General features: G+C 42.4%; 1 protein-coding gene across 1 annotated transcript in view; it reads left to right on the forward strand.

The window, feature by feature from the left end:
* PLB1 (phospholipase B1) overlaps window positions 1–13,444 on the forward strand; it is a 53,210-nt gene extending 39,766 nt beyond the window's left edge. The window contains exons 32-40 of the mRNA XM_064445468.1: window positions 1,270–1,321; window positions 3,198–3,278; window positions 4,364–4,429; window positions 4,977–5,071; window positions 6,245–6,326; window positions 7,659–7,763; window positions 8,835–8,930; window positions 12,459–12,533; window positions 12,992–13,444. Of these exons, the coding sequence (XP_064301538.1) occupies window positions 1,270–1,321; window positions 3,198–3,278; window positions 4,364–4,429; window positions 4,977–5,071; window positions 6,245–6,326; window positions 7,659–7,763; window positions 8,835–8,930; window positions 12,459–12,533; window positions 12,992–13,213 (874 nt within the window). The 3' untranslated portion in view covers window positions 13,214–13,444. The remainder of the gene's footprint in view (window positions 1–1,269; window positions 1,322–3,197; window positions 3,279–4,363; window positions 4,430–4,976; window positions 5,072–6,244; window positions 6,327–7,658; window positions 7,764–8,834; window positions 8,931–12,458; window positions 12,534–12,991) is intronic.
* The last annotated feature ends 414 nt before the right edge of the window (window positions 13,445–13,858 follow it).

Consider the following 13,858-nt stretch of genomic DNA (forward strand, 5'->3'; position numbering starts at 1 on the left):
AGTTGTGGGGTTTTTACATTTTTTTTAACATTCAATATTTGAGGATTTATTTGTAACTTTTTCTAAATTAGGGACAGAGAGAAATTTCCTTACTTGATTTGAGCTCTGCCCAGAATTTTGCCCAGAGCCAATGCCTTAGTTACGCACCTTATTTTACCAGTATCTTTTTCTGCCCAGCCTTCAGTATGCAGGTCTCTGATTCACTGTCAGGCCATATCTGTAATGAGAAAAAATTCAAAACCATCTCTCGCTTATTCCTTGATTTCTGGAAAACATGCCTCAAACTAACAAATAGAAGCCCACGGCTGCCCTAATGACATTAAAAACCATCCATGTTTGCAGTGCAAAGAAAAAGAACAGAATGAGCAGCTGGGAATTAATTCCTTTCTACTCCCGGAGAAAAACTCTACTAGTCTGTTAAGAACCAAAATGTGTAAGAGTTTGTATTGCACATGCTATGCCCGCTCTACGGTTACTCATGAAATCTGCTTCCAAGACTTTCTGTGACACCTTTAACAGTCATTAAATTTAAAGCAAGAGAGTTTCAGAATAGCTAGCAAAGCCCTTGTAGCTACTAAATACTTCACGGGTGCCCTGAGCAAACACTCTGGGCGATCAGTATGGCTGTGGGAGGGCAAATAATGTAAGCACATTTGTGTAGGTGCTGAAGAGATGCAGGGCTTATTAGCTCAAGCACAGTCTCATGCTAGTATATCAGGAGCTCGAGTTTCCAGCTGGTGTCTCAGCATGGTTTGTGCTTCACTCTGTGGACGTTGCGTCCTGCCCAGGGCTGGGCCGGGACTCTCCAGCCTGGCAGTTCCACAATGTAAGCAATACTTTCCAGCCATAAGACAAGCTGTAGGAATTTAAGGCCAGATCAGGAAGGCTGGTTAGGTGCCCAGCTTCTGTGTAAGCACCAAACTCCTCCGCTAAATTTCAAAGGGAGTTATGCAACTAAATGTCTCTGTGCATCTGGGCATTAGTGGTTTTCTCCAAACAAAATGCACTTAAGCCAACTCTGAGATAGGAAGAATTCATCCCAGTTGCCTGCCACTTGGCAACCATCCTAGCTGAAGCCCTTTCAGATCAGATTATTCACTTGTGCAGCTGCTGCTGATCTTGGTCCTTCTATGTTTGCTTGTCCTTTTGAGGTATCACTTGTACTGATTTCTGCTGTGATCTGAAGATGCCCTGAAACGAGGAGTGGGAGGTCAAGAAGATTATGTGCTTTAAGAGCATGCATCTAAAATGCTTCTGTTCTCTCTACAGTAATATGTCAGCCCAAGCACGTGAATTGGTGGAGCTAATGAGAAGCAGCTCGGTAAGTGGAACGTGGGCCACCCCTCAGTGCTCCTGTGGTCTCTGGGAGATGACTTTAATGGGATGTTTGAATAGTGAAGAGTCCTTTACTGATGGAAGAAAAGTCAGCGTCCTTGTCTCTGGCGTGCTTTCCAAGATTAATGTGCCAAGCATTAGTCTTTAGGAGATAATTTACCTATACAAATCCATGCAGGTAAGGTGCAAACGCACAAGGCACAGACTAATGTAGGGTGCAGTGTGGCCATGAGTTGTAATGATAGTAGTGAGGAAGAGGAGAGATTTGAAGGCTCTGGGGAGATCACGAGACTGCTTAGTTGAACAGCAGCATTCAAAGTGAAGGTTATAAAGCCTGAGTGTAAAAATCACTTGAGCAGGCACCTGGTGACCAACATGAATCACAAAGTTGACTCTTAGGTCTGGGAAATGGCAGTACTGGGAGGGGGGACAACTGAAGTCTTCCCAGGAGATTAGGCCCTCTGAAACTCTGGTTCTGAACAGGTAAGTGATTGATCAGTGGTCAAAAACCTCAGGGTTGAGTGAATCCCTGTCATGCCACAAACTTTTAGAGAATTAGTAGGGGATCTAGTGTTGTGGACCAGCTCCACTGAGGGCTACAAAGGGCACCAAAAGGGTGACTGGCATTTAATTCAGTGGATGCTGCTGCAGTTTGCAGTGGGGGATGAAATCTGGGAGAAAACCAAGGCTGCCCTGCTTCAAGTGTTGACTGAATTTGAGTGGATGACTGTCTGGGTGTGAGCTGTTGGTACAGGACGAGCACACTGTAAGGGAATGGGAGTGCCTGGTGCTCCTTGGCTCAGGCTGAATGTGAGAGGAAGGTACTGAATAAGCAGAATTTGTCAAAGCGTGTGTCCTTCTGTGCCAGTGCTCTTGAAGGATGCTGCATGCTAGTCCCACTGTCAGTTACTCTGCATTACCAATTGTTTGGCAGAGTGAAGGGAGCTGGCATGGCTCTTCAATAAAATAGTACATAGCTCTATAAAAAGCTCTGCTTTTTATGTGTCTTTAAAAAGGGCGGGGGGGAGGGGAGGGGCAGGGGAAGTCCCTGCCACACTTTGCTTCTTCATGAAAGGCCTTCTGAGCAAAGTGCTAGGTAAGGAGAAGAATTCAGACCTGTGGGTGATTCCCAGGCCCTTCATCTCTTTGTGGGATCCTTTTGCTTGTTATGTAAATGCACCACACTAAAAATAGTTGCCTTTGATTCCTTTCTTTGTACTGAACGTTACAAAATGTTTTGATGAGATCCAGCTCTTAGCAGGGCCTATTGTTAGCTTGCAGTGACGTGGATGCTGCAGCTGCCCTTATATGAGCTCAGTGAAATCACCAGCCTCCTGGACTCTTCTATTTTAATCCAGCTGTCTGTTCCCTAGGGCACCCCTCGCCCCTCCTGGCCATGGGGCAATACATGCCCAGATGGCAGGGATCCCCAGCAGCTCCAGTTCCAAAACTCCATGAGTCACTCCAGCACCCACTCCCACATCTCTTCATCCCCATGTTGCCTGCAGTGTTCAGACAGAGCTGGCAAATCTCTCCTGTCCATCCCTGTCCTGAAGCTAACATTGATTTAGGCACACTTGCTGCCACAGACACGTTCCTATGCTCAGCTACCCTGACAGATCTTGTCTGCTTTGGCAGACAGGGGATTCATAAGGGGATTTCCTTACGAAAGCCAAGGTGAATTGCAGCTAGACTAGCGTTTTCCCCCTGGGCAGATGTTCTTCTTCTTCTGCCTTAACTCAGCATGCCTTCTTTCTCTGTTCTGCCATGTTATCTGTACTACATTTAGCCCCATTTGCTAGTGTTACCTCTGCATGCCTAAGAAATGGATGCTGCAATCTGTTTATTTTATGTGCCACTAGAAAATTAATTTCAAGGAAGATTGGAAGCTGATCACTGTCCTTGTTGGAGGCAACGACCTATGCCAGTACTGTTTGGACAAGGTTTGTATCTCTGAATTAGGCATGTTCATGCAGGCACTTGGCAAGCGACTAGCCTGGAAACTTAACCTTTCTCTCTCTCAGTGAGTCAAAGCACCTTTTTGTTTAAAAAGCACTTAGAAGTCCTGTTCCCTTCATCTGTATTGTATCAGAAACAAGTGCACAGCTTTTAATATTGGGGTATTGTGACTCTGGAGTAATGCATTATTTAAGAACCAGCAACCTGCCCCACACTGAACAAAACACTAAGGATAAACTGAAGAGCTCTTCTATCTTAACTAGACAAAGCAATCAAGACAGTGTGGTGTCTTAGGCATGTTGTTATGGGACACAAGTGAGGTTTTATTCTGGAAAGCATCTCCACACAATAATTACTGAGGATGCCTGATTCTTGCTTCAGAATGACAAAAGAAATAACATCAGTTTATAGTGGAAAAAGATGCATTTTATCTAGCTATCAGTGGTCATCCCCTCTGAAAAGGTACTAGTGGCACACACTGGGGGTGTGGACCCTAGCTGATTGAAATGACCGAGGACCGTTCTCTGTTTTGCTGCTGCCTGGAGCCTTTGCCTCCACAGCTACACCTCTATAACTTCAGTCACAAAGTCATTTTGCCTTCGGGTTTTGTGGGGCCTGGCTGCCTCCATATCAATGTTCCCTGATTGACAGTTAAAAAAAAAAAAGTATCGCTCTGTTCATAAGGCAAACTAGTCTGTTCTGGGTCCCATAAAAGACAACATGAAATGCAAAGATGTGATTTATGTAGTCATTTATAAGGCAAAGACTCTGCCAAGGGCTATTATATACCTCAGGATTTTCTACAGAGATTAAGAGGATATATTAGTGATGTAGAAACACAAGCACTATACAACCTGTGTGCATGTGGCAATAAACCTCTTGATCTGAAAATGTATCTGCCAACAAAGGCAAAAGGGAGCATCGAGTCAGTATATCTGCTCATGGACCACCTTGCAACTAGAGAGTCTGTGGACTCCTTTGCTCAGGCAAAACAGTTAAACTTCTTGGTTCCTGAAAGACGACCGATTCATATTTTCTCTTTTTTTTTTTTAAATTTTAAATTACATAGGAAGCCTATTCAGTGCAAAAGTATGTAACGCACCTTCAGGACGCTCTGGATATTTTCTATGAGGAGGTAAGCTTTTAAGATACCCTAGCAAGCTATGTTCCTGGCAAGCACGCTGATGTTTTTCTCACCTCTGATAGACTGTCAGTGATTATGTTTCATACAAGGCCATCTTCTAAATAGCTGGAGTCAGACTGCTCCTCAGCGCTGCATTTCAACAACTGTATCGGATAATGCCCTGGGAAAGTGGGCTATAGTTTCAGGAAAACTGTGTTTCGCAGTATTTTTGTTGTGGACCAAATGTAGCATGATCCTACTGTCAGTTTTGATGGCTAAACCAACTGGGCAAAGTTTCATTTACCCTGGAGAAAATGGAAACGCCTCCTGGAGTGAAGCAGTATTTCAGCTAGCTTGTACTAGCTGCTGGGAATTTTTCGGCTGACATCCACTGTATGTCTCCCTCCCTCTCCCTTTATACATAATCCCTGCACATGCCATTGGTTGCAGCCAGTGCAGTTTGTGCTGACTCCCTGACCCACGGATGGCACTTCTTTCTCACTTTGTAGTGGTATCATGTTCTGTGATTTGGTATGTCTGGTTATTATAATCCCTGCAGCTCCCAAGAGTCTTTGTTAACGTGGTGGAGATACTAGAGATTTCTGGACTGCGTCAGATAGCAGCAAGCTCTTCAGGGTGCGCTTTGACAGCAAAGTAAGTGAGCAAAACAGGTCTTTGCCTTTAAAGTGCTACTTTTTTGGATCAATCTAAATTGCTTCTACAATAGGATATCCACGCTGAGCTTTCCAAGCTACTTTCATTGCTGCCTTTACTTGATGCACTAGTTTCCTGCCAACTTTCTACTGCTTCTTCCAATACTTGAGCTAAAGGCATGCACCCGTAGATAGCAGAGTTGTCACTTCTCTTCTCGGCTCTAAGGCAGCATGTCACAGCACAAGTCACCATATAATTGCTGTACCACTGGACTTCAAAGCCTTTTTTTGCCCAGCCACTCACTGCTCAGCAGCACAGGCTGGCACCCCTGACGCCTCTCCTTGTATTCAGTGCTGCATCACCTATGGTACAGGCTGGGCTGCATATAGCAGAGTGCACAACCAGGAACTGCTTTTCACACCTAAGGGAAAAGACCAAAGTCCTAACTCAAAGAAGACTGAGGAACTTGTTTTAGAAAGCAACAGTGCCTTTACAGGAGTCAGCATGGATGGGAAAAGGCTCTTTAGTCTAGTAGAGAAAGGTATAACAAAGACCAGTGGTTGGGAGCTGATGCCCAATGAATTCAAATGAAGCTGGTCACAGATTTTTAATAATAGCAATTAACTACTGGAATGCACTAGAAGGGAAAAAAGTGAATTGACTGTATTGCTTGATCTCTTCATATTCATTCTAGACACATTCTTAGAGGATGCATTTCAGTGAAGCACAAGTTACTATCTCTTGATATGGGGGTAACAGAATAAAACACAATGGTCTGAGGAGTCAGACTACATGACAAATTTGTCTTTAAGCCCCCAGATTTCTGAAACTCTGCTGTAAGCCTGTATATAGGGTTTTTAAAATTCGTAATTGCTGTGAAAACACACAAGTTATTTCCTGCTAATGTGTGGCATACTAAACACTTCTGTGTCTGACTCAGAGTTGTGGATCCTGCAGCTCTTACTGGCTGTGACAGGTATTCACTTTGAAAACTAAGTCAATAACGATTTTTTTCTGAAGTATCTGTCCACCTCTAAGACAAGGAGGTGGGCCTCCGTCTGCATGTGAGCTGTGAGCACCTATCCTGAGCTTCTTGAAGCAGGCAGACATTGCTGAAGAATTGCGTAGGTTATTCCAGGTTGGCTTTTAATTCTAGTATTTCTTTTGTTGAAGGAAAGTTTGCCCATGTTTCTTAAACCCCGAGGAAAACTCTCCTGAACTACAAGAAATTAAGAGAGTTAACCGAGATTTTCAGGTAATGCCTTGATTCTGTAACTGATCATCTTCACTTGTCTCTTTTTTTATCGCTTCTCTTCCTCTCGTGTATACCCTCAGCAGGACAGAGAGGGATGACTGGGAAACAGCTTGCCTGCAGCCTAACTAAACCCAGCAGTGTGCAAGTCTTTCCACACTGCCTTATAATTTGACCTCAGTTCTGAGCTGGAGGCAGATTGAACTGGTTCTTTTTCCAGTTGTTGTTTCAACAGCTGAAAAGGAGTTACTGGTGATGGCTGTTTTGTTGATATGTGTTTGTCCATTATGAATCCAACGAATAGCTCAGTGAATTAACATGTCGCTGCAAGGGTGACAAATTACCTTGCATCAGCTGTTCTGTGGCAACTCTCAGCAGAGAAAATGAACTAAACCGAACTGATATTCTTTTCTTTTGTTATGGGCTGAGAGCATGCACACAGATGGATTACCACTGGTCAGCTTGCTATCTGGGAGTAACTTTTCATAGCCTCAGGCATAAGATTGAATGAAATTTAACAAAGGCTATAAATAACTTCTGGAGCAGGTTTTTCCATCATTATTCCTATGAATATAGGAATCACTGTATCAGTCCACATTATGTTCTCCTGTCCTCCATTCTGGCTCTGGCAGTGGATGTTGTCTGACAATGCTCAAAATATTAATCTTGGAAAACACTTGTATAAACCTCTCCAGGGAGTGTTTTCCCTAACGAAGGAAGTGGGATTGGGAATGTTTTGAGATAAGACCAGGAGCTTTAGGACTTATAAGATGGCAAGTAACAATGAGATGTTTTTATTATCTGTATGAATGTCTATTGCCATAGTTTTCAAAAGTGGCAGATGATTTTTTTCAATGCTTAAGTTTTATTTTACTTCAAGCACACATTTCTGAAAAATCAAGTGTACTTTGGTCTCAGGTTGGCCTTCTGGACTCATCTGTCACCTCTAAAAATTTTGGCCTTATGCCTTTTTTAATTCTCTGTTAATTTGAATCTCATTGCGATTGTGCAGCACTGATTTCTGTAAGTAAGGTATGAACTACTTGTTTGGTTGTTGTGGGTTTTTTTGGGGGGTTGGGGTGTTACCAATTAAGCAACTTTTACATTTCACATTATCCTAGCTTCTGTGCATTTTCCTCATGAAAATTGCTTCATGAATCAAATTATTTTCTTAGCTGTTCTCTGGACTGCTTTAAACTATTCAGATGGATTTGTAGTAATAATCTATGGCTTCCTACATTGAAAGAAGCGTAATATGCATGTTTTGATAGCTGACAAATGCTAGATGAACCTTGTAAGTAATTTTTCTATTTCCAACCATGTAACTCCATACAGGCTGAAGCCTTACAGCTGATCAACAGTGGTCGGTACGAGGAGCGTGAGGACTTTGCAGTTGTCGTGCAGCCGTTTTTCCGAAACACCTTGCTGCCCACAGACAGTGTGAGTACTATTTTTCTTCTCCATTACGCAAGGATGACTGTCTTGTTTTCCCTAAGTCAGTAAGATCCATGCCACATAGACTGTGCTTCCTTCTCTTTGCACAGTCTAGTGGTACAGGGGGGAACCTGCAATAGGAGTGACAGAAGACAGGAAAGACTCTGCTGCCTGTGATGAATCAAAATGGCTTTAGAAAACATTCATAGTGTGCACAGATTAACCCTAAGCATCCTCTGGCTTCCTCTAAACTGCGTGTTGCTTCCCTTGTTGGGGACTTTGTTGGCATTCACCACAATTTTTTTCTGACCTGGGCTATGGAATATGTTCAGGTTTCCTTCAGACAGAAACCAGCACTTGCATGCCTGGCTCTTCCCAGCCTGGAAACAGGAAGCAGCCTTTGAAGCCAAGCACTGATTCTCCTTCTTTTCTCCATCCTTAGCATCATGTATGCTGTGTAGCTAGGGATAGAAATATTTAGCATGAATCCTGGTCAAAACCACCCAATTTTGCACAATACTAATCCTTTTGATATATCATCCCCGTTTTGTTTGGCAGCCTTCAAGTCCAAAAAATGGTCACCGTACAGGTAGTGACGAGGCAAATTCTTCCTCAGTCAGACATTTGCCACAGCTGGACAAGCCCACAATTTTTAACATTGCCTGAAATTCAGCACAAATGTCAGCACCTGAAAGGTTGTAAGCCTTGAGTTATGGAGTTTAACAAGCAAGAATAAACAGTTTTCTATCAGTTTTGTACAAGGTGGGGCATGGGTCACTGGCAGTGTCCATGTAAGAGCTGTGACCGTTGGCTTACTGATAAGTTTAGGTTTGTTATGAAAATTGTTGTGTGAAGTCGAGCAGGCTACATTACACAGAAGGTCTAACTGTGGGCTTGATTACTGCATCTTGAGGAGTACCCAAGTTTATCTGAAGTGCCAAAACACAAGCATGTTGCCTTTAGGAAGATACCAGAATTGTGAAGTGGGTATGCCAAGTACAGTGCACTATTAGATATAATATGTCAGATCTCAAATGTTGAAATGTGCTGATAAATACGTTTTTGCTTTTATCATAGAATGGCAAGCCAGATCTGAGTTTCTTTGCTGCAGACTGCTTTCACTTCAGTGTAAGAGGTTACGCTGAGATGGCCATGGCTCTCTGGAATAATATGGTAAGAGGTTACAACCTGGATCTCTATGTGTTTGTGGTAGCAGTTCCTACAAAAGATAATGAGACAATGTTTTGTCTGAAACAAAACAGTAAGCAAGAAACAAAATTGATATCCTAGCAAGAGGGGGGCTGCTCAACTCTGAGACCTTTCTCAGTCTGCATTGCTTAGGAACACAATCCAAAGTGATCATGTTGCATAAAGCAGTGTTAAGTCCTTGCTTGTTTGAAATGAGAAATCCTGAGAGTTTTTATGTAGTAAAAAATTCCCTTCTCATTTGGTAAATAACTTGCATTAGAGCAAAAACCAGCCTAGTTAAACTTTCAGTCCTGTATGTTTCCTGAAAATGTCTGTTGAACGAGCTTGCCCTTCTTCAGTGAATTCTGTTAGATTTATAAGGAGAACATACATGTAATTGAATTGCCGCCATTAATGGTGTGGACATGTTGTACACCGCACTCCAGTATCTGAAGCAGTTCTAGTAGTGTCACTGAAACTAATGGGGGACTGAAATCACACCTACGATGCCTCCGCTTGCAGTCACGTTCCTTCTGCCATTTTGGGGGAAATTATAGCTTTTGAATAGTGCTGGAAGAGTGTGTAAGAGGCACATGCTGGACTTGATAACTCCAAGGTCACAGTTGTTTTCAGAACCGTGATGTTTTCCATGGTGGAAGGAAGAATATGGCATTTTTATGCCACAGTGACATTTCATTCTCTTGTCTCAAACACCAGTACCCAAACACATTGTGGTAGCAGAAGTCCTGTATCCTGGTATGTATAAGAAACAAGCATAAACAGAGGGGAATTTCTTTTCAGTTTAAGTAGAAGTTTGAGCAAGATAAGAAACTTACAGGGTACTCCAGAATGAACTTGAGTAGAAGGACTGGGAAATGCAGGGCAGAAATCTGTGCAGTTGCCCAGGATAGCATATGAGCTGTATGTTCAGGGTTATAGAAAGCAGTAGACGTACAGTGCATGCACACGCTCAGAGTAATTGATTTGTGCATGCACAGCAAATCTGCCTGTTTTCTGTTAGGCTTTCCTATCTGAGACTCCAGATGACAGCAGTCTGGTAGACTTCATTGTGTGGTAGCTTGAATGGGGCTGATGGTGGCCCAGAAACCCCAGGCAAATGTAGAAAATATTCAAACTGAGTATGGCTGAAGGTTTCAACAAGAAAAAGAGACAGTACCTGCACATATGGTAGCCTTAAATCCGGTTTCTGTTGCCATGTGGTGTTCCTATTGGCCATTGCTCGTTCCTGAATCGCCATCAGTCCTTTCTGTATGCCACTGGAGTTTTATTCTGTCCAGACTGTCACTCATTTCCTACACATGTAAGGATATTAACACAAAACCTTCTACCAGGGTGATGGAGATCAGGTTCTTACTGAAGTGAAGCACAGCTATTCCCTTCTGTAGGGATCTGTTGATCTATGACAACTGAAGATTTTACTGTTTACTATTTAAATCTAGTTCTTGTAACACATGCCTGCTTTTTCACTCACAGTCCATGTACGGCAAAGCTGTGCAAGCTTCCTGTAAGGCCGTATTGTTTCCCTGTTCCCTGAAAAGCTCAGCAGGCTGCAGGCTTATGGCCAAATGACATGAATTCTTGTCAGTACACATAAAGGGCCAGACTGTGCCTGGCCACTGCGTGGGTATGCGGGGATGGAGATGGCTTAAGGAGCCTCTCCCTCACCATGACTTTCTTTGGGTTTTTTGCTGCCTGCAAAGCAAAGCATGCTCCTGCTCTCTGAAGTCAGAGGACTCTGTACTCTTTAGGGGGCCCCACTGGTCCCAAATCCACCTCGTCAGTCCCCTGGACCAGAAGAAGAGCACACAGACAGTGTATTTAGTTTGTTTTGCTTCTATGCTTGCCACATGCTCTAGAGAAGCTGTGTGTTTCTTCCAGAAGTTGCCCTGTACACCCATGGATATGGGGATACTGTCATCTTCAAAGCTCAGAAGCTAATGCTCCTGAGGAACAGACTGCATAGAGGTGAAGCAAGCATGACTGGCTACAGAATTCTGCACCTTATCATCCTTTGGGCCCTGTGCCAGACCCCTTACCAAGTGCCCTGGCATGGGGAGTATTATAGTTACCTACAAATAACCAGTCATATTCAGACAGAAGGCTACAGGGTATGAGGCACACATCTTAAAAATAACCACATCAGAATTTGAGCTGTTCCCTTTAAGATGCAACAAAACTACCAAATTCAGTCTTCACAACATTAGCTGGTGGCCAGGCCAGGTGATTAGGACTCTTATGAGTCTAGCAGGATCCCACAACAATCAGCAGAACTTGGCATTCTGTTTTGCTTCTCATCTTCTCTCTACTTACTAGCTTTCTTCCGTTCCCTAGTCACATTTTGCTGTGGTTCATCTGTTTTTTTCATTTTTCAGTTCTCTATTTCTTTTTCTCTCTTTTTTTTTTTTTTTAACTGAATATGAGAAAGTATTCCCAGTGTTTCCATATGGAAATCTTATGAACAGAATTTGTTTTTTCCCTGTTGCGTTGGGCTTGTTGTGGTATTGTTTCTCCCAGTACACTGCTGACACGTTAATCATTTGAGGACAGTAAATGTGTATATAGACAATAGCAGAAGCACCAGCACTCCTTTTTGCTGTATTCCCAAAAGTGCTGGATGACAACTCTGTGGTTCTCTATAGGCCAATCCTGAAGTCATTACTTCAGGCATGTCCATACACAGTTGTAAACACTTCAGTTAACATGACTGAACAAGCCTCTGCTTGTTAGCTTAACTATGGTAACCAATGGTATGTGCACTCCTAGCCAACCACGAATGCTATGCCATTAGCCTGGACATATTTTGAGTTGGAAATGGACTCAGGGTGAGCCTATAGTCAGCTATTGCATCTTAGGTGACAACTGATAGTGCAAGAAGCTCTATTTAACTCACTTCTTGCAATCTTGTGAACTTAGCCTCAGCTAAAACTCCCAGGGAATATCTTGTCTGAGTGAAGACTGCAAAGGATGGTACTGTCTCATCCTGTCTCTGTAACTCTACATCATTTCTGAAGTCAGTTCTATCACCGTAACACCTAAGCATCTTTCTTTCAGTACTGTGCTAAGTAACATGACTAGCATCTGTTGTGTGTGTGTGTGTGGATTTTTTTTTTCTTTGTGGTTTATACTGTCATTTGAGATGTATATGTGGGAGAACTGGGTGTATAGTGAACCACTTTGTTTTAGCAGAATATTTAAAGTATGTGTTATTCAGAGTTATTTTCTCCTCCACTGAGTTGCAAAAGGAGGAAAGGCTTCTCCTGTTCCTTGCTTCCTGAAGGAGTTGTTCTGTAGCCAGTACATCAGATTCTCAATGTCTTCAGTTCATGAGTGTTAAAATGTTTGGAAACTTTCCTGCGATGTACCTTCTACCACATTTCTTCATTGCTCAAGCACCAAAAGATTGGATAAAATGTTGTAACCACCCAAGTCAGGAGAGTCTGAGGAGGAAAAAAATATCATCATTATGTTTACTATTGCTTTTCTCTTCTTCAGTTGGAGCCAGTTGGTGAAAAGCAGACTTACAACAACTTTACCCATGACAGATCAAAACTCAAGTGTCCAAACCCAGTAAGTAAAGGCCAGGATGTCTGTATTCCCTGTTAACCACTTTTATTTTTCTCGTTTCTTCTTATTGGTAAAATTCTTTAAAAGAGTATCTTTGTGAAGGCTTTAAATAGATAAATTATACTCCTGTTTTGTTACACAGAGGAAGATCTATTAAAACTTAATGCAAAAAAAAAAAAATTATCCTCACTGCAGTAGAAAGCCTCTCATTTAAGCCAGTTTTAATGAATTTACATATTTCTATTTGGTTGTCTGCAGCAAACAAATTCAAAAATGATGCCATCACTCTCTGAGATGGCTCCTTTTTATGTTATAGGAACTTTCAGGCAATAGGGCAGGAAAGAGCTTGACCTCTGCCTAAAGGTTGACAGTTCCTCTCTGGGAAGGGGTGATGGCATATTGTCTGAATGCTGCCTGTTGAGTGGTCTGTGGTCAGTAAAACCTTTGCTCTCCCTTTGTAGGAGAAACCCTTTCTTGCCACACTGAGAAATAGTGGATTCAGAAATTCAGATCTCAGCTTGGAGAAAACTGAACCTTCAGTCCCCTACTGGGCTGTCATTGTGGCTGCAGTAGCTGGAGTCTTGGCGGGTTCTTTACTTATCTGGCTTTTGTCAGGAAGACAAGCCAGGAGGCGCCAACATGAGACCAACACAGAAAGGAAGATTAAAATGACATCTCTGTAAAGCAAGTGGAACAAACCTCTGTCTGCTGAGGCTGCTCTCTGGTGTGATGCAGAGAGCAGCAGAATAAAAAAATAAAAAAAAAAAAAACAAAACAAAAAAAAACACACCACACACCACCAAACAAAAAAACCCTGGTGGATATAAATTAAGCTTCTTGGTTAGCCAGAGATTTTTTGGACAAATAATCTTGCTCAGAAATGTGCTACAGAGTTAGCTTCTGCAGATAAGTCAGTGGAGGATGAAGTTCAAAGTGTTAAAGCTTTTTTCATGGGATGCAGTTCTCTGTTTTCATGAATATTACTCAGAATGTCACTTGCTTGCATGAAGTGAGAGTAAAGTAAAGTAAAGTAAAAATACTTTATATTTTTATTTTACTGAAGCAAAAGTGTGGTTTGCACTGGTGTAGTTTTTTCTGAGGTGCACTACATTTCTACTCCAGAAACGCAAATGAGCAGAAAATTAAAATATTTCAGAGAAGAAAGTGTTCTGGGTTTCCTAAATCTACTCGTTATGCACACAGAAGGTATTCAGACTCCTCCTTTTTCCATTTCAGTCCTAACATTGTCCTCGTTAAGATAAAAAGAGGTGGGTAAAATATGAGTTGTATAGTTGGGTTTCAGGGGCTGTAGCTCCATTCACCTCTCC

This window comes from Phalacrocorax carbo, chromosome 3 (genome assembly GCF_963921805.1).
Source record: "Phalacrocorax carbo chromosome 3, bPhaCar2.1, whole genome shotgun sequence".
Lineage (NCBI taxonomy): Eukaryota > Metazoa > Chordata > Aves > Suliformes > Phalacrocoracidae > Phalacrocorax > Phalacrocorax carbo.